The sequence below is a fragment of the Salvia splendens genome, chromosome 9 (genome assembly GCF_004379255.2).
Source record: "Salvia splendens isolate huo1 chromosome 9, SspV2, whole genome shotgun sequence".
Lineage (NCBI taxonomy): Eukaryota > Viridiplantae > Streptophyta > Magnoliopsida > Lamiales > Lamiaceae > Salvia > Salvia splendens.
Genome location: NC_056040.1, coordinates 8,153,362 through 8,173,912, shown reverse-complemented (window position 1 = coordinate 8,173,912; position 20,551 = coordinate 8,153,362). Strand labels below are relative to the sequence as shown.

General features: G+C 33.4%; 3 protein-coding genes and 1 long non-coding RNA gene across 7 annotated transcripts; 1 reads left to right on the top strand and 3 right to left on the bottom strand.

Moving 5' to 3' along the window:
• Positions 1–84: 84 nt before the first annotated feature.
• On the bottom strand, positions 85–1,801 carry LOC121746390 (protein yippee-like At4g27745). Of its 2 annotated transcripts, none has more exons than XM_042140195.1 (3): positions 1,542–1,801; positions 1,155–1,267; positions 85–525 (listed from the first exon to the last, which is right to left on the bottom strand). In XM_042140195.1, exons 2-3 carry the CDS (start codon positions 1,245–1,247, stop codon positions 298–300), a joined length of 321 nt encoding a protein of 106 aa, XP_041996129.1. In that variant the 5' UTR covers positions 1,248–1,267; positions 1,542–1,801; the 3' UTR covers positions 85–297. The 2 variants fall into 2 exon arrangements, with proteins under 2 accessions (XP_041996129.1, XP_041996128.1); XM_042140194.1 differs by having other exon boundaries at positions 1,155–1,264; positions 1,542–1,798.
• A 2,495-nt stretch (positions 1,802–4,296) lies between these two features.
• On the top strand, positions 4,297–11,266 carry LOC121748155 (RNA-binding protein 1-like). Of its 3 annotated transcripts, XR_006039406.1 has the most exons (9): positions 4,297–4,575; positions 5,103–5,224; positions 5,305–5,539; positions 5,651–5,712; positions 5,800–5,881; positions 7,042–7,162; positions 8,939–9,021; positions 9,143–9,225; positions 10,497–11,266. XR_006039406.1 is itself a non-coding variant. In XM_042142380.1 (7 exons), the coding sequence occupies exons 1-6, from the start codon at positions 4,482–4,484 to the stop codon at positions 7,146–7,148; spliced, it is 702 nt and encodes a 233-aa protein (XP_041998314.1). In that variant the 5' UTR covers positions 4,297–4,481; the 3' UTR covers positions 7,149–7,162; positions 7,271–7,577. The 3 variants fall into 3 exon arrangements, 1 of the variants encoding a protein (XP_041998314.1); XR_006039405.1 differs by lacking the exon at positions 9,143–9,225; XM_042142380.1 differs by lacking the exons at positions 8,939–9,021; positions 9,143–9,225; positions 10,497–11,266 and adding an exon at positions 7,271–7,577.
• A 302-nt stretch (positions 11,267–11,568) lies between these two features.
• On the bottom strand, positions 11,569–12,919 carry LOC121748156. Its single transcript, XR_006039407.1, has 2 exons — positions 12,701–12,919; positions 11,569–11,686 (listed from the first exon to the last, which is right to left on the bottom strand). It is a non-coding gene; the product is annotated as an uncharacterized LOC121748156 (long non-coding RNA).
• A 2,860-nt stretch (positions 12,920–15,779) lies between these two features.
• On the bottom strand, positions 15,780–19,212 carry LOC121749658 (molybdate-anion transporter-like). The gene is made up of 8 exons (XM_042144245.1): positions 18,924–19,212; positions 17,914–18,058; positions 17,672–17,840; positions 17,190–17,460; positions 16,751–17,016; positions 16,451–16,669; positions 16,240–16,342; positions 15,780–16,115 (listed from the first exon to the last, which is right to left on the bottom strand). The coding sequence occupies exons 1-8, from the start codon at positions 19,072–19,074 to the stop codon at positions 16,051–16,053; spliced, it is 1,389 nt and encodes a 462-aa protein (XP_042000179.1). The 5' UTR covers positions 19,075–19,212; the 3' UTR covers positions 15,780–16,050.
• Between the last annotated feature and the right edge of the window lie 1,339 nt (positions 19,213–20,551).

Sequence of the window (20,551 nt, the reverse complement as noted above, 5' to 3'; positions counted from 1 at the left end):
GTGAGACACTGGCTTTTGCATCATATGGAAACAGAGGATCAATGCAGTAGACACAAGAAAGATAAAATTTAAGCAAATTGCAAATTAACAAGACGATTACTTATATTATTACAAAGACAAATTGTTTATAAACTTGGAACACATAAGATGTTCGGATGGGAGGCCAAACGCTGCTAAATTTCGATATTCGAGCAATGACTGTACAAGATGGACACTTGAAACAAATAAAATCCTATGTACTGAATGAATTCATGAGTTATTAGGCATAGTTACATCAAACTTTTGCATGGCATAGGGCTACCAGTTCTCCTTCACAATCTTTGATTTCTCGAATATGAATTTACCCTCCTTGTATTTCTGTGATGCCTCAAAAGCCCGTTCGTATTTCCATCCCAGCACCTCACTGCAATCTACACAGGAGATATCAGCAACAGTGTGGAGACCAGTCATTAGATTCCTGTCCTCTTTGGCCCCAACAGCAACGTTCATGGCGTGGGAGAACAGAAACGCTCGTCCGTGTCGTCCCTGGTACATAGAAATCACTCGTGATGTTGCATATCCGATGACAAACGCATCACAAGATACAGCCACACGAGTAGGGTTAACTCATTCAACCAAATTAATGCATGATGACAAATGAGTATTGATTACTTCGAGTTTGCAGATCTTCATTCATGAGCATACAAATTCAAGAATTATCTATTTATCTTTGGATGCAATCAACCTAATTCATATTCTACAGCGTCATGAAGTGTGCCTGACTCTGCAACTCATGCTACATCAAAATGCATCATATAAAGATTAAAGAGGCCAATGGTGAGATAACACAGCTCTGCAATGTAGTTCTACATAAAAAATGCATCATACAAAGACTAAAAAATCCGACAGTAACATGATGCAAATCTGCAACTTAATTCTATGTCAATATCCAATATGCATCATACAGAGGCAAGAACAGCAGATTCTGACATCAAATAGCTCTGACACTTAGTTCTACGCCAAAATGCATAACACGAAGATTAAAAAAGGCGATGATAACATGACACATCTCTGCAACTTAGTTTTACATCAAAATGTAGCATACGAAGACTAGAAGGGCAGCTGGAAACATGATACATAGCCAGGAAATGCTGAGAACAGATCAAATGCTTAACCTGAAATGCCTTAGAGATTATGTCGTCGTGAAGGCAAACGTGATTCCGGCATCTATAGCAGCTGTAGAGACGAGGGCCGACTAGTTCGTCCATCCAACTACAGAACCTCACTACTTCCAAAAACCAATATGTAATTGAATCAAAAACCAGAAAACCCCACAGAAATAACACACTCAAATTGGAGCATAATTAGAGATATACAAATATGGATCAAAATTATGAATTCTAGACTCGAAATTAAGAAAGAAGGTGTCAAATTCGAATACAATTCGCAGAAATCAGTAAATTTGGAATCCTCAATTCAAACAAAATAATACACGGGCTGAAATCGCAATTCAACCAAAAAACTGAAGAGTATGTATAAATTCAAGAGAGTAAGATGATTACCCTAAAATCAGTACCCAAATATGAGGGCTACAGCGCAGTATTACAGTAATTGGGATTGCGATAATTTGCAGAAAATATTAAAGCGGCAGTGAAGGAATTAGAATCAGGAAAGGAGAATTAGGCTGCTCGAAAAAACGGAGTCGGTGGATCAAGAGTGAAATACAAGCAAAATGAGAAGGAAAAAAACAAAGCTATTGAAAAGTAAACTGTGGGAGTTTTACTATTCTTCACTCTAGTGCTCCGCTGATGAACAGTGATCCCAGAAATAATAAATTAAGGAGTGCAATTATATGGATAAAATCTACGATTCATTAATATATGCATTCAATCTAATTTAATTACGATTCATACATTTATGATAATAATTTATTAATTAATTATTAATCAAATTTTATTAACCGAATTAAGTTTAATTAAAATGATTGCACGTGGACAGAGGCGTGCCTCTTATTAAAATCCATCGTTAGTTTTGTTAAGAAATTAAATCGAAAGCTATTTCTATGATTGTGGCTTTTTATAATGATTACCGGTTGGTGTGGTGTGGTGTGGCGAGGTGACGTGTTAGTCTATTATCCTGGTTTTGACTTTTGAGTTTGATGGTTTTATATTTTTATGTGACAGTGAGAAACCCATCTCCACATAGAAGGTGGACATGCTTTCACATGGATTTGAGACTAAATAATTCCAGCAAAGTATGATAAATCACGCTTAATTAATTAGTAAGACAATAAAAAGTCGTTCAATTAGCGTGTTGGGCTATCGGCAGATTTAAATTGAGCCATACGCTTTTCTGATTATGGATCCCTCAATTTGCATGCGTTTCCTAGTTCATATTGCTTCATTTTAGCATAAAATTTCATTTGATTCTAAAAACTTTCTACGGATAAATAAGCACCTTCTCTAAAACGTTATTTTTCCTAATTCAAACATAAAAATTGTCAATCTCATTTTTTAAATCCCAATTTTGAAGTTTAGAAACGTGCAACAGCACTAGTCCCTTACTCAAATAAAAAAGTATGCACTACGCAATTTGTAATTGATGACATATGAATTTTATGGCAAAAACCGTGATATGCTTGTATAACTTTGGAGTTTTACAACTCAAAAGAAACAAAGTCAGAGATATTAAGTCAAGTGTAACTTGGGTATGTTATAGAATCTATATAATATCAAGTATATATCAAAATGATTTTTTTAGTAGTACTCCTCGTTCAAAAATAAATAGATATACTTTCTGGACAACATGAGTTTTAATGTGAGATTGATAAAAAAAACTATATTAATAATTTTTGATCGATTTATAGTTTATCTCATAACTTATAAAAATAGCTAATTACATCACAATTTTTGTACATTTCTCAATTGCCATGTACACTTAAAATTTTGAAGAAATTGCGGTTAATTCTTTTTGTATTTTAAGATAACAATGCAATTGCATAAGTGTATTGTGCTTTTTTAGCTTCTCAGCTTGTATTGCTTATATTAGAATAGAAAAAGAATTAACCAAGAAATTTGTCATAACTTCTTCACCAATTTAGCATTGTTCTATATTATGATGATTGGTTTTATATGATTATTATGTAATTGGTGATACTATAATAACGAAAAGTATGAAAGGTATAACAGATTTCTTAAAAGTATGTGACAATTGAGAAATGTGCAAAAATTGTGATTTAATTTTATAAGTCGCGTGATAGACTAGCGGTCAAATAAAAGTTGTGATTTAATTGCAATTTTCTCAAAGAGGGAACATCATTTTTGGTCCACGAACGTTGCCAAAGTATCATTTTAGGTCTGTGAACTTTGAAAATATCATTTTAGGTCCGTGAACTTTGAGTTAGTATCATTTGAGGTATTTTTTACTATTTCCATGTTTTTGGACGAAAATACCCTCAATACCTTAAAGTGTATATATTTTTAATAAATTTATCATATACTCATATTTTTTTATAAATATCTCTACAATATATTTTTGGCAAATTTTCTAAATATAATTTGACCTTAAATATTATCACTTAATTTTGTGACATGCAAGTAAAATTGCTTCTTCAATTTTTATATTAATTTTTTTAAAATTGAATAAAGAACTTTTCTTTAATAATAAAAAATTGAATAAAGATCTTTTCTTGCATGTCACAAAATTAAATGATAATATTGAAGGTCAAATTATATTTAGAAAATTTGTCAAAAATATATTGTAAAGATATTTATAAAAAGATCTTTATTCAATATTTTATTATTAAAGAAAGTTCTTTATTCAATTTTAAAAAAAATAACATAAAAAATTGAAGAAGCAATTTTACTCGCATGTCACAAAATTAAGTGATAATATTTAAGGTCAAATTATATTTAGAAAATTTATCAAAAATATATTGTAAAGATATTTATAAAAAATTATGAGTATATGATAATTTTATTAAAAATATATATACTTTAAGGTATTGAGAGTATTTTCGTAAAAAAAAACTTGGAAATAGTAAAAAGTACCTCAAATGATACTAACTCAAAGTTCACGGACCTAAAATGATATTTTCAAAGTTCATGAACCTAAAATGATACTTTGGCAAAGTTCGTGGACAAAAAATGATGTTCACTCTTTCTCAAAATAAGAAAGAGGTGCAGTGCAGTACTTTTTTTTTATGTCTTATTAGTGAAAGAAAGAATAATTTTAAGTAGGGTGTAGTAGTAGTTACTAGTATAATAGTATTTCAGTTACACATGTTTATTACGCGGATTAAAAGTAATAGGAGTGTAATGTATTTACAAACAATTGGATGCCCAATTTCTACCAATTAATCAAACCTACTCGATACCAAAACGTAAAGGGGGCACCCTTAGTATCAATTTGATTTGTCTGAAATTCGTAAACCAAAACCCTAGTTTTTCAATTGGATTGAATTTGCCCGCTTTTTCTTGTTGAATTCTCACTACCAATCAACAATGGCGGACGCTTTCTGGAGGTACGGTGATAACAGGCAGCCGGCGGTGTCGCTTCCAGCTCAGATGGCTGCGAAACGGACTCGATCCGAGTTTGGTATATCCCTCTCTCCCTATCTTAATCTCACGATTCATCGTTCTCTCTGTACTTGTACGATGTGAATTTCTCGTGATTTCGCTCTATTTGGGGTTAGGGCTAGTGCTTATTTATTAATTTTTAATTTTTATCTATGTATCTTGTTCGGCTTCATGTGTATAGTCATACTTATTGGGTATGGTGAACGTGTATTTATGGTAATGGCACGCCTCTTGCAAAATGATTAATTTCTGATCTTGGGTACTGCATAGTTGAATGTGTTTTGTTTTGGTGGCCGGAGTTTGCGACCTCAGTTGTGTCTTTGTATCTGTTGCAATTTAGGACCTGAATCCTTAATTGTGGGCGATTTGGATCTCTATGTAATTTTCCATGACTCACTTCAATCTTATTGAAATTTAAACTATTGGCTACTTAAGGAAATCTCCTTAAGGTTCTCGGCCCTTTCGAGTGATAATTTAAATGCTTATTTGGTTGTCACCTCATTTTCTTTATTAGTCTATTCTCCATATTTAATGTTCATTGTGTAGAGATGCCAAGTGGACAAGACACATCAAGATACTATACTCCCGGCAATGAAAGGCCAGGAAATGTTGTCTCTAGAGATACTGACTCTGTCAATGCATCATATGAACGCTACTTGCGTAGTTTGGTATTCTTCTTATTCCTTTATCCTTCTTTTTTCTGAACCAGGGCCTAGTATTTTTGTAATTTGTTAGTGGACTGTAACAGCAAGTTCCATCATACGGTGGTCAAACTGGAAGACCCGGTACTGGTGGGCTTGATGGTGTTGACGAAATTGATGATCTTAGGGTCCTAGGAATGGTACAATCAGGCCCAGCAGCTGCTCCACAAAGCCGGTTAATGGGAGTGGGTGGACGACCTGAAATTTCACTCCCTCCTGATGCTAGCAGCACATTGTTCGTGGAGGGATTGCCTGCGAACTGTACTCGCAGAGAAGTGTCTCGTATCCTTTAAGATACATGCTAAGTTACCTAGTAACCCCAACTGGTTTGTTCCTTTAAATTACCTTGTATCCCCAACTGCCAACTGGTTTGTTCCTTTACTTGTGATTTAGACATATTCCGCCCTTTTGTGGGCTACAAGGAAGTAAGGCTTGTAAACAAGGCACCAAGAAATGTAAGAATCCTTTTTTCTTCATGAACAAAATTTAAAACAAAAGAATGTATGTGTAGTTTTGCTAAAGTTGCTTCCTAATCCATGTAGCCTGGGGGGGATCCTGTGGTGCTTTGCTTTGTTGATTTTGAGAGTCCAGCTCACGCGGCAACAGCAATGGATGCTCTGCAAGGTTAGTCAGCACATGATTTGATTATATTTCCTGTATAAAATCTTTGCATCTCAGGTTGGCATGTTGTTCTGGATTTGATTTTTTGTTAACTTATGATGTGTGCGTGTTTTAAATTGCTTATGTGATTATCACTGTTAACAAATTAATATGATACTTTTAGCTAATGTGCTTGAGGTCATAATGAGGGTTTGCGTTTTTTTTAAAGAAAAATATTGAGCGTATAACATGTGTTCAAAGATCAAAAGTAGATCTAGTTAATAACCTTTGACCTTATTCCAACTAGAATAAACTTGATGGAGAAACTCTGATCGAAGTTGGCAGCAACAATGGCATACTCCACCTAGATATTCTCTTAGTATTCTTGATGTGGTCACCAAAATGCTTCCTTGCAATTAATAATATGTGATTAAAAGAAAACTTTTTTGATATATGATTCAACAACATTTCTTAGTCTTTTGAATTTTTGAGGGTACTGTTCTTGCCCCATGCTTATGTGTCTGGTCATGGATTTTTTTGTTGTTGGGACTTCTGTATGGTTCTTTGTTCGGACATATGTATGAATTTTTAATAACTCATATGTCCTCTGGTTTTCAAAGTACACTTTTATAAGTTTTCATGATAGTTTGGATCTTGATATTAGATTGTAAAATGGTTCTAAAAAATTCAAAGTCACATTTTCATTCAACAACAAAATTCTTAATAGTACACTAGTACTATTACATTTCTCTAGGAGCTAAAGTGTCATAAATATTAATGAATTTGTTGTCTTTATCTACGTCAAAATAAAATTTGTCAAATTACTTGATGTAAATAACTATTTAGAATTCTCAATGTATTCTGTTTCTTTCATTATTATTTTTATTGATATTAGCAATACTTCAGTGATTTTATTACTTGCAATACTTGGTTATTTTTGGTGTCACAAAGCGTCGTTGTTCAAGCCAACAATGTTGAGTATCTGATACCGTAGTTGTGGTAGTGGGATTTATTGGGATTCCCTTTCTGTTACGGGTTAACTCACTATTATCGACTATGATTTGATTGTTCAGGCTTATAATGGTATAAAACTGGTATAACCTTCCTCTGAAAAATTAGATGTTTTTTTGTTGTCATCTAAAGTGAAGCTATTTGCATCATAAATACTCGAGCTAATCTTTCAGGTTACATATTTGATGAGCACGAGCGGGATTCAGGCCACTTAAGGGTTCAATTTGCCCGCAATCCTCCTGGTCCAAGGTTAGGTGGTGGGCATCGTGGTAACCGTTGAGATTGGTTTGACAGGTGAGATTTATAAATGCTCGACCCCCATTGCTAATAAACCTCTTGGTATGAAGAAAACATAAGACGGTCAACGAATTGCTCTAAATGTGGACATGCGCTTCTGTGTAGGACCCACTGATTGTAGAGGTTTACAGTTTGTGAGTATCGCAGCTTTGGAGTGTTGCGACATACTTGCAGAGGCTTTGCTTAGAATCAGGGGGTTTATCTCGATTGTGTCAGTTGGAGGGACGACTGGGTGGCCTAACCTTCCCTTCTCTCAATTCCCTTAACCGGCCGATAATAAATATCAAATGTAATAACATTTAGTGAGTTGTAAGGAACCTCCTAGGAATGCTGGGCTTATCATCTCCTGCTGTGAGATTATCGTTTTATTTCGCTACTTGCACCTTGATTTATGAATGAATATTGTGCTTAATTACCTTCCTATTAAGCTTGATGTGGTTAAATGTCATAGACAAGAACCACTACCATCTTTTGCTTTTGCATACATATTTTAAAATTTTCCTTGGAGTGTCAATGTCATCATATCATATTAATAAAAAAATATCTTGAAAATTCTATAATGAAATGACCCGCTATTCTATGTAGGCTTAGATTACCTGTCGTTTCCTAATAAAGCATTAGAGCTGTAAACAACTCTATGACCTGTTATCCCCCTCCCCCCAATAAATAAATAAAATTTATGTGTCTTCCATTGGAGCACAAACAAGATGAGCATGCATCATCACAATCCCCCCCGAGATAAAAGGCAAGTTATTGTTCCTCTCTTCCATTACTCAATAGATGCACTATGTCCTCAACTGACATCATGCTAACGATATCATACTTACCATAAGTGATGCGTCTAAAATAATTCTTGAAGACAAGCTAGTCATTGCCTGAGTTGGCTTTAGGATTGAGGACTTTGGGGGTATGCTTTGTGGAAGAGGGCTGACTTTAAGCAATAAATAAAAATACTAGTGTGGCAAAAATAGTGGATCTCACTAACAAGGATGCATAGGAGGGACATCTAACATGGCGTTTGTTGTAGTTATAAATGAGGATCAGGGATGGGGAGCTGTATTCACTATTTATTTTTGTACCGTGATATATATTTATGCACATATACATACACATGTATTAGTTTATAAAACATATATGACATTGTTGCATTTTTTATCCTTCACAATACTTTTACACAAATTTATGTTAATATTTTAAGGATTTCCCTTGAATTGTTTTGTTATGTTGTTTTAAACATACATTCAACTTTTCTTTGTGATTTACATTTTTGTCATTCTTTTTTTTTTCTAAATTTAAAAAGTATCCGGCATTTCTTATAACTTTATAATGATCTCAAGTTGTATTTTGATGAACATAATTATATCTACTAATCATATTGCATCTTACAACATAATTCTACCTACAGTCTCAGTTTTGGTAACTACATTTTGTTCAGAAAAAGGAATTTACTATTCAAATATTATTTTGTCAATCTCCAGTAGTTAAATTACAGTTATGAACATCTTATAAATGCATAAATACCACGTGGGAGAAATATTATGCCACATGCCTTACGTGAGAATTGCTCTTGTTTAGTTTATGTTAGCATTAGTTTTTTATTTACTATAATTTTAGTTTGATTCAAATGCCTTGAAAATTGTTATTAACAATATTACTTCTACACATTACATAAAACTTTGATTTGTTCTGTTATTCATTTATTTAAAGTTAAATAGAAAATGAACAGTTTTTATGTAATTTGTAGAATTAATGATGTTAATAACAATTTTTTAGGTATTAGAATCAAAATATAAAACAAAACAAAAATTGCTAGCGTGGACTATCGGAGATCGGTGCTTACACATGGTGCTCACAAGGTACGTAACATAACATTTACTGTAATGCTATAAAATGTATCTACATTTTTTCTGTTATTCATATCTAGTGCAATAGAGACAAACACTAAGTCTTGTTTCATTATTTCTCTTACTTTTCCAGAAAATGGACCCCCCAAAATCCAGCCCTCCAGAATAAACATAACCACACAAAACCTTAAGAGTTAAATGATGTACGAGCATCTGGTATGCTAATTATGTATGATCTTCTACCAGTGGATGCTTAAGGCTATAAGAAACAGTCAAGAGAGTCTGCAATCCCTTTGTCCCTTAGTGTTTTTTTTAATCTTGGGGGTTTTAGTACTAAGGGGTTGTCATAATGTTTTGGAAATTTGCGGAGTGTCCATGAATATATTTTTGAATGATTTCTTCAGAGTTCATTGGAAGGCTCCTTCCTTTAAAATGGTTTACTTCATTTAATTTGAATTACTACATTTTTTCTTTCGGCATATTGGTACCTGAATCAAATATTTATATGAGTATATCTACCTGTTTAGCAACAGATTTTCTAAACTAGTTCAGGTGTTTGCATTTTAATTCTAAGCTCCTCTGTTTCTGTTCATCTAAATGTATCGTTTTACTTTTTATAGGTATTTGTTGTGTGGAATCCTTATTGAATTTCCACCTCCAGTAATTCTAAGTTATTTTTTTAGAAAGACACTCCATTTGTCAAAACTTGAAAAACGGTATAAAAACATTTCATACAGGCTAAATTGAATCAAGGAAAAAATGTTAAACATGGCTGATGCGTTGGATTGGCAAATTTTGTCCTTATCTAAGTTTGCTTAATCATGTTCAAAACTCTAACCTATTTTTCTCCTCCCCATTAAAGAAAAAAGAAAAAACGACAACCCCACACTTTGTGGACAGACCCTCCCCAAACATATATGTATAGCTGTATACACGACTAGGATGCTATTTATTGATTTTCATTACTGAAATGCTGTTTCTGCTTGAAGAATCCTCAGATTATGCTGTCTCAATATTCTGGATTTAGTGTTTTCATGCTTGAATAAAGTGATGATTTGCTAAATTTACTGGAAATTCGTTGATTAAGTGAAAGAAAAACAAATATGGGATCATAAATTTCATGCTCGTTTGTGCTTGTTATTATTTAAGTGCATTTATTATAATAAGAGGTCCCACAGTAGGAAAAATCACTTAACCTCCTTTCATGGAAAGTGCATAATTACTATGCATACCTTGATGTCAAACTTTATTTGTGCTGTACCTCCCAGATTATGTTTTCTAGTAATCTACAGATATTGATTCAATCTGTAGTGCAGCTTCCTTTTTATTTTCGTTGCGTAGTCCATCGTGCTACTGTGTAAGCGCTACATTTGCTTGCATATAATGATATGTGGTTATATGCTACTGTGTATATGCTATTTGCCTGCATATGCTGAAATGTGCTCTTGAAAAATGCTTTATGAGAGTAATTTTGGCTTGTTGTGCAGTGTTGTACGCGGGGCCTGCCATTTGGTTGGACACTATATAGTATCTTGCTTGTTTGTGGCAGAATGATGCGCTCTCCCACAGCATTTCCACTAGAGGACTGTATTTAAACAAAATGGTCTCCACTCTCCTGAGCTCATGGAACAAAGACATTATCAATGGATGCAGCCAAAGGTAGATAAAGAAAACAGTTATTTGTGAGCAAATAAATGAGGGGACGAGGATAAACAAATTTAGGTGAAAGAGGTTCCTTTTGAAGAACGACACTTGTGCTATGTTCCGAAGGCAGATAAAGAAAAACAGTTATTTAGAGCAAATAAATGAGGGGACGAGGACAAATTTAGGTGAAAGAGGTTCCTTTGAGGAACGGCACTTGTGCTATGTTGCATTGTAGTTTTCTGTGCTGAATCGCATTCACTTTGATACTAATATATACGAGCCTAGTAACTGAATGACGTGATCTTGTCGTAAGCACCATGTCTAAAGCCAGATTGCTGGTTTAACAGAATCGGAAATGGTGCTTGTACATAACCAGCGTGTACATTATTTTGGCCTCTTTGTATAAAGTTGTAGAGTCTGGCCGGTGCGTCTCCATTTTCTGGGAGACAGCACTATGTGAAGCTTCCATTTAGGTGTTGCGTTTTGATGCCTTGATGTGAAGGTGCAAATTTGTACTTGTTTCTTTTATGTTGCCAGCTACCTTTTAGGTTTCATTTCCATGTGTGAAAAGAGATTTAGCTCATTTCTGTATAATATTAAATCTCCAGTTAAATGCTTGTATTTTTTTGGGAAAATCAAGAAGGGCTGAAAATATCATTGGATGTTGTTCATAAAATAATACTAATATGTTAGTTTTCTTTGATATGTTTGAAGACGTTTTTATGACACATGAGAAGGCCTTCTCGTTTATTTATAATAATCGGCTCCAAGAAATTTCAGTTAAAAGATGTATGCGTATCATTCATTCTACCTAATAGAAGAAGAAAAGGGTTGGTTTCTGTCTCATTTGAGCCAGAGCATTTTATAAATTGCCACTTTCTCATGAATCAATACTTTTTTTTGTTTGTATAATTCTAAGAGAACAATAGCTTATAAATATATTGAAATTTGATCAAAGTTGGGTATCACGTTTCAGAGCTTGGATTCATAAAGAATTACTGCATTTGTACGTATCATGTCTCAACATCAATTCCTGTAGTTGAAAGAATGAAATATGATTATTACTGAACAAGCAATCTTCTAATTCATTACACTCATGATAAAAGTGAAATTTACACTACTAACTTTTTTCATCACTTTCATTCACATTTTGTAAAGCTCGTATCAAGTCAAAACAAGACTATAAATCATGGGAAGAGTGTATAAAATTCCAAGTGACAAGTGATGCTAAATGATTTGAGACCAATTCAATCCACGAAAGAAACAAATACGCCCTTCAAAAAAAAAAAAGGATGATTTCGGGAGTATAATATTAAACCAAATCCTCGTTGGATTATTTTACATAGTATTTATTTTTATAATAGAAATTTTACATTATTCATCACTATTAAATACCAGTCTGTAGTACTAAAGAAAGATTCTTGCAAGTCCAGTCAATCGGATTACATGTAGTAAAACCTAGTCTAGCTACAGTTTCAATATTTAGGATTGACATTGATTAGTTACACTAAAACTAATGGGGTGGATCCCCTGCTGTGCACACACAAAAAAAAATTTTAATAATAAAAAAAAATTATTTTTTTATTCCCCTGTCTGTGCACAGCACAGCAGGGGATCCAAATCCAAAACTAATTAATTGGTTTTTTACTTAACCAAGTTGATATTTATTTATTGCAAGATATATAAATAATATGCCCACAGAAAGCAACTATTTCCGGAAGTATTAAAACGTGTGCGTATACCTTATGTTTTTTTTTCTTGCATGAGATGCTTCACAAATTCTTTCCCAGAAAAAGACAAAATTACTGGTTTTGAAACAAACACAACTTAACAAACATTAATCTTGAGAGAAAGAGAGATGGAACACCATTGTTAGTTCATTTTTCTACATGAAATATGAAAGAAGGTTTCGATTGTAAACTGTAAAAGTAATTAAATGAGCATTAATCGTCACTGTAATTCATTTACTCATTTAGAGTAATGGTGATCACACATAAGAAATTGACAAAAAGTGAAATAGTTATATACTAATAAATTTGTTAATTACCTGGAAGGTAGCTAGGTTAAAAGAAAATGCTGTTGGCCACCACAGAAGTATTCTTGCAAGTATATTGGAGATGATTTTATTTTATTCCCATTTTTGTGTGATGAAAAGTATACAAGAGTGATATTGGTTCGGCTCATCGCCAAAAATAACTGCTTATTTTGGTGGCGAACCGAAACAATATCACACCATGTCTACTTCTTCAAGCTATGGAGTGAACAAGAATAGGGTAAGGAGGGTGTTAATTATGAAAATGGTGAAACCCTGTGATTATATAGAGGGAGGGTTTTATTATTTTAATTATGGAAATGGTTGGTCTTGGTCCATCCAGCAAACAAGGACCCTAGTCCTAAATTTAGGAAACGGGGCATCATGTATTTTTATTTGAAACTAAACAATATTATCATCACGATTTCAAGATCTAAGAATCCACTAAATATGGTCCTATTTTTTTTTATGCAAGTGGGGTTTTTAATAGGAATGCCACGTGAAAATGGTACGGACCTGAATGATCATCCAATTAGTGTGAATTAAAATAACCCAACAAATTTAATTTGGTACTAGTAATAATTACAGTACTAGTAGTTAATAACGGCATCGAAATTAATGCTAAAATTAAACAATACTGTATTTATTTTTCATTATTTCAGTACTATTTTTTATTTTATTTCATTTCATTTATTTTCATTATTTTTATTTCTTACGTTGTTTTTGCGCTTAGTAGTGTATGGATTTAATTATGATATTAACTTATTTTTAACAAATTTTATATTTTATTTAAATCAAAATATTAATTTAGTTATAATATACTGTATGATATATAAAAAAATTAAATAAATACAAAATTTAAAGATGAGAGCCATGAAAAAATATTAGTGAACTAAACAAAAGGATATTTAAGGAATCGAAAATCATAGATAACCAAATTCCTCCCCTTCAACACTTATAACTAAACAATTAATAACTCTACCTAAATATGTCCGTCAAATAACCTTTTTACATATAATTTGCATCTCCTTACAACTTTCTAATTTCTTTGCAATTCAACTCTTCATCATCTCCAAAGTACTAACACGAGTTTTAATGCAAGTAATTTATGTACTGTGAGTGGAGAAATATCTTACTTTACAAATTATATAAATGAATTGATATATTTAATTATAATAGTGATAAAATGCAAACTCATATATTGTACAAACTCCAAACTTTTCAACACAATGTCAATACAATGTAAAATTTTAAGATTTTGAAGTCAACACAATGTCAATACAATATCAACACAGTGTCAACCGTTGACACTGTGTTGATATTTTCTGTTGCTATTATTTTATAATCTGTTGATATTTTTTAACGGTCCATATCATATTTTAGAGTTTGTACTATATTTAGAGTTTGCATTTGATTACATTCCTTTGTGTTATAGTATTATACTTCCTACATACCTATATCTTACAATAGTGTCATACTTTTCTTTTTAGTTTATCATATAAAAATATCATATTTTTATTTTTCGACAAAGTTATCTCTCACATTAATATAAATATATTATTTTCTCTTTTCATTTAACATATAAAACATTTACTAAAATCTCATGTCATTATCTAAGTGTGTCATCTATTATGCGATGTAGGGGAGTATACAATTAAAATTCTTTGAATTCTTTTTTCTGTTTGAACTTTTCAATGGGGTAGATTCCAGCGATCTGAAGGAATTGTTATTTCTGTAGATTGTACTACTAATCATTTAAAAACAACTACGTACACAGGTAGTTTGACTCCCTTTACATATGTTTGTGCAAATAATTTTGATTGAATTAATTAATTATCATTCTAGGTGAAATCTACTAGTTAAAAAAGCGACCTACTGCTAATTCTATATTGCATTTTTATTAAATTTAAAACCGGCCTAGCTACACTAGTGGTTATATTCTGATTTATTTTAATTAAAATTCATAACCAAATTCTCAAATTAGGTAAAGAAAGCAGATATGAAAAGATGAGCCGCCACTTCACTGTAGATATCCTATGATGGTTATTGTTCACTTACTTCTGTCGCTACTATGCATAATTTCACTTGTTTTAAGGATTTCACACTCCCTCCATGCCTTTTCAAGTTTGCATATGTAACAACTAACAACAACGTTTAAGGTTTTTTCAAGGCAAAACCATGTCCAACTTCTAAACAGATTATTGTGATTAATTGTCATCTAAATTTTCATTAAATTTGTATTAAAACACTAACAATTACTAGTATGAGTAGGAGAATAAAGTGTGCTCTGTGGAGTTTTATTCTTAATTATCTATAATAGTAATATGCTAAATATGATTATAGAAAACTAATCACGTCTGATTACCTTTTGAAATGCATTACACTGCACTATTGCATGCAGTATGTTTGCAATTTTGAATTATTATTATTCAGTTTTGTGTTTAATTATACTCATAATTTTGTAACATAGTGCAATTTCGTTTGATGTGGCACAAAACATTCAAGTTAAAAAATTTACGTTAATAACCTACGTTTTGATTTTTTTTGTCTGTTTATCTGGATTTGATTTACGTCAATTCGGATAAAATTTCATAACTTGACTTCTTCTTGAAGTTAAGTACTCTTTCCTTTCACAATTTCACTTATCCGTTTTAATAATTTGATCATACCACAACATACTTATTTTAACCACTATACACTCAATCAATTTAATCACTATAATTTTGTATGCGTGAGTTAGCTAAGCAGTAGAGAAGTTAATACTTGAGGCTAAAGGTCTCAAATTCGAGCCTCCATGGGGCAGTTTGTAAATTTGAGTTCATTTACCAATAAAAAAATCACTATAATCAAATCAGTTTACAAATCATTATAATTATAGATTGTGTCAAATTCATCAATCAACCATTTTAATTACATTCATTTTGAAATGCTCTACACACAATTAAACAATAATAGCAGCTGGGAGTTAGGCGAACAAAACACGCGACAAAATTGGCAAAGCAAATTAAGTTTGCTTGACAAAGCTATTGTATTACAGTAAAAAAGCAAATGGCTGATACAAAACTGGGCAATGGGAATACTTAAAAATCGAAGATTTAAAAAATACTATTAGTAATACTTAATAGAACTGGAAATTATGGGAAGTATTCGACTACCCTTACAGCGTGAGATAAATCCAAAATTTGTAGTATGGTGTAAATTTGCACATTTCTGTTAGAGAAAAAGGACTCTCTCTCCTCTTCTCACAACCATCTTTTTATGCAGAGTGCAAATAATTTAAATAATATGCTCGACTACAAACTCTACTTGCTCTCTGCAATTTATGGCAGAAAACAGTTGCTCATCCCAGATTCAAACTAAATCAATCAAGCATCGTTTAGTGGCTCCACCTCACTGTTTCTCTCCTTCATCATAGCCCAATCTTCAGTCTCTGAGGAAATTGCGACAAAAATGAGACAACGGCAGAGGATTTGAAACGTCTTAGTTAATAATTTCCACATAAATCTCATGTCGTGACTCTAGTAAGCAGTTAAGTTCATGCAATGTTTACTTACTTGGCTTCTCTCCAATTGCTGCAAGTCGTCGTTGCAAGATGGAGGCCACAAAGAGGAAGATGGAGCACATACCAAACATAACTGTGATAGGGAACGCATTGACCTGCAATAAAACAGAACAGTCATGAGTTCTGATCGGGATATAAAACAGAATTTTGAACTATATAATCGAACATGAACAAAATTTGAGGGGAAGAACCAGAAGACGTACATTGTATAGAACAATACAAACAAAGATATTGAGTGGGACGCGGAAGAAGTTCATGATAGTGCTTCGAGCCTCCTCGGGTATGTATTGTGATCTCATCTTCATAATGGATGGCCAGAAAAGCCCGACACAACTTTCAAAAGTGCAAAAGCCAAGAAGTTGGATACAGCCAGAAAATGAAATGCTGCCGCCTTTCTTCTCCAGATCTGCTGGTACTAAGAACTATCATAGAGCAAAGAGAGGTAAGATATTGTCCCCTCAGCCAAGATTATATAATGCATAAGAATAAAAACTTGGGCATACATTTGTCAATATGGGAAGCATTAGAGCAGCAGATGAAACGATGAATACAATCTGCATATAGCTCTCCACTCTAAGTGTGTTGCGGGCCAACAAGCGAGATGCAATCGAGCTTCCCAACATTGAAGCCAACATGAATGTAGCAAAGATAAAACCATGGGGAATATCTTCATCGTTTGGGCTCAGGGCAGGTGTCCAGAGGAATACAAATGTATACATCGAACCTTCAAACAGAGATTGAATTGCACCAAGCAGTGCTATCTTTTCATCTGACCAATGAAAATTATTGAGTCAGGACACAACTTAAATTCAATCCATTTTATAGGGGAGTCAAGATTGGCATATCTCTTTCCTTGCATTACTATCTAGGTGGTGAAAGATGTAGATGGGACCTATTCTACGGTTGGTAAATATACATTTCAGTTAAGAAAACTATGAATACCTGAAGCAATTGCTACGGCTGCACCCTTAAATTGAGAGAGCAAGTCTTTGCTCTCTGAAGGGTCACCATAGTTCTCACTCCATGTTGATAATATCACAGCCATTCCAATAGCAAGAAATATGGCAGCAGCATCAAAAGGAGATACAGGCCCCAAACTAAAAGAATCAACCAGCAAATTTCCGAACAAGCCTGCCACAATAGCAACAAGACCATTGCCAAGGAATATTGCCTTGGAGAAAGTTACTGAGAGCCATTGTTGTTCAAAGCCTCTCTGAAAGAAAGTATTGAATGCAATCAATACATAATAAATTTGTAATAAAGTAAATTTGTACTAAAAAGACCATTTCTAGATAGCAGTAAACTTGATAAAAAAATTCAATGCAAATGCAAGTTCATTACAGCAAGAAACAGAAAGGTGAGCTAGCACAAGTACACACTCATAATTGGAAATTCAGCAGGGTTATATTTAAAGAAGACAATACCTTGAAGTGCTCTGCCACAAGCCATGACTCAAATGAAGAAAACAAGAGAGATGTGGCAATACCACCCAAAATGCGTCCAACCATCAGAACTTTATACTGAGGAGAATGCTTGGTAATGCAGCTCAGTATATACGTGATACAGTAAGTCACACAAGCTCTCTTTCGCCCCCTACAATTTCATTACATGCACGTCAAACAGAGAATATATCACAGTAAATCAAATTAGCATCACTTCAACTCACTGTTTATCTGCTAGAGATCCAACAATGGTTCCAAACACCATGGAAGAGCCAAATCCAGCAATAAAGAGCTGGCCAATTTCACCCTTCCCAAAACCATATGTACTGTAGAGGTAGTAAACATATGGACCCTGCAGCCAGTCACCAGCTGTTTCCACACGTAAAACAAGCCATCAGAAAGCAGAAATTCAAAAATGCTTCGAGAATAAAAAGGAAATCATTTAACCACTGTTCAAAATCAAGTATGATTGAATGAACATGACATGACAATTATATGGTGATGGGAAAACATGATATACAGTATGGTCTATAGTCATTAATTTTAATATATTATCCAGGCACTGTATTTACTAAGGTACCAAATTCTATCAATTAAGATTCAAATAGGCATAAAATAATTAAATCAATCAGCCACAGAGTTCCAAATTCATAAGCAGCAGAACTTTTATACTTGCATATTGTTTCATAAGCAGAACAATCGATGAATCAGCAAACATATTAAGCAAATCGACCCAAACACAGACCCCACAAGCTCTCACCTGATAGTACCTAACAAACTCAATTTCCATTTATTTTTATCATACTAGTACAGAATCAAACTAAACAGACCTGTTATAACCAACTCAGACAAGTAGAAATGACTTTAAGTTCAATAAACATTCTCCAGCAGCATATGTAACCATGTTAAACAAACTCAAATTCAAGTAAGGTACAGATCCACAAGATACAACATAGAAATCAAATCACATTCACACAAATCAGATCCAGAATCAATCTCATACATTCAGTCACACACAGATGCTTTCGAATCATAGAAATCATACAACACAACAAAAAACTGATACACATAGAAATCCCCGTCCCAATCCAAATCATGCAGAATTCCACAACATCACAGCATTTTCGCAAACATTTCTCCTCTCACGCGAATCGAACTAGATCAAATTAATTTTCCACGCAATGCGATATCGAAAATGCCTAAGATCTGAGATCGGGAAACGAAATCCACTTACCCATCATGAGCGAGTAGACGAGCAGGTAATTATTCTTGAACGAATTGAAAGCTGAAGACGTATTAACCCGATCCTTGTTACTTTTGCTGAGCTCCAGCGCCGCCACCACCGCGGTTAGGCCGCCGAACACCATATAGTAGAAAATCTCCATTCTCTCTCACCTCCACTCTTCACTCGTTCAGAGAAAAAAAGAAAAATCGAGGAAAAATGAAAGAAGAGCGAGAAATTTTCGAATTATCCTCACTCAGGTTTAGCTGTATTCCGCGTATATGTATATATGCACACTCACACACACTAGAGTGTGCTTCTCTGTGTAAAAGTATCTACGCTGCTTTGCCAGAGCTGTTCTTGTCACACTCTAATTCATCATCTCCTTTGGTCTCGACACGTGGAGGAATTGAAACCGTCGATTAGTGTCGGTACTTGGTTATCGGAGCGGGCCGGTAAACGGAGAGAGAGGAATCTGGGCCGTTGGATTATAGATCTGTGGTTTCTGACCGTTGGATTCAAATTGTGGGCCCGTCATTTGGCGGGGTTTTATCATTTTTCATCAAAACAATATCGCATTACTAATCCGTATACAGTTTTTTTTGCGATTTACGGAAACTTGCATTTAATTAATTGGCTCAATTTATGATCATCCATGTGCATATGTCAAATTGTCTATTTAAATTCCAACCTTTTATTTCTACCAACCTTGTAAAGATTCGTGAATTGAGTTAAAAAATTACTCCGTACTGTATTTGCATTAAGAAAAAAATGAAAAAAAAATTATAAAGGGAGTTTTAAGAAAAGAAAAAAAAAAGACGAGATTAACTCGTCGTGCTAATGCTGATAATTCATTAACCTGACAAGATTTGTTGGTGGTTTAATTAAACATTTAATTCACCTAGAAATTTAATTTTCTTAGCACTATCATCTTGAAGTCTAATCATCACTCTCTCTCATAAGTAGAAATGAATAGTCTTTAAAGCGAAACCATAAATTTATGATCAGCTACAAGTTGCATAATTTTATACTAGTAAGTACTATTTATACCATGATTGAACTCTCGGCAGTCACGTTATACTCCCTCCGTCCCATTAATATGCAACATTTGGAAATCGGCACGAGTTTTTATGTAGTGCTGTTTTGTGAGTTAATGAAGAGAGTAAAGTAAGAGAGATGAAAAAGTAGAGATAGAGATATTTCCATTTTAGAAAACGTTTCATTTTTAATGGTACAATCCAAAAAGGAAAATATTTAATTTTTAATGGGACAGAGAGAGTATTTATTAGATTACAAGGTTAACAGATTTAATTTTAGGTTTGTCCAAACAACCAAAAAAATAGAGTAAATGCCAAAAGTGGTCCTGAACATATGACGAATTTATGATTTTGATCCAAAACATTATCTTTTGAATTATTTAGTCCTTCACAATTGAAAATGAGCCGGATTTAGTCTTTTAGGACGGTGCCGCTTAAAATTGACGGTCAACGACTAAATTAGAAATTTTGACTGGATTATAGCTTAAATTAGAATATTTAGTTATTTTCTTATTTTTTAAAGATAAATTAAATTTCACACTCTCTAAACACTCTCTCTTTGCACCTTAAATCTACCATCCGCCGCCGCTCATTGATCTCTAA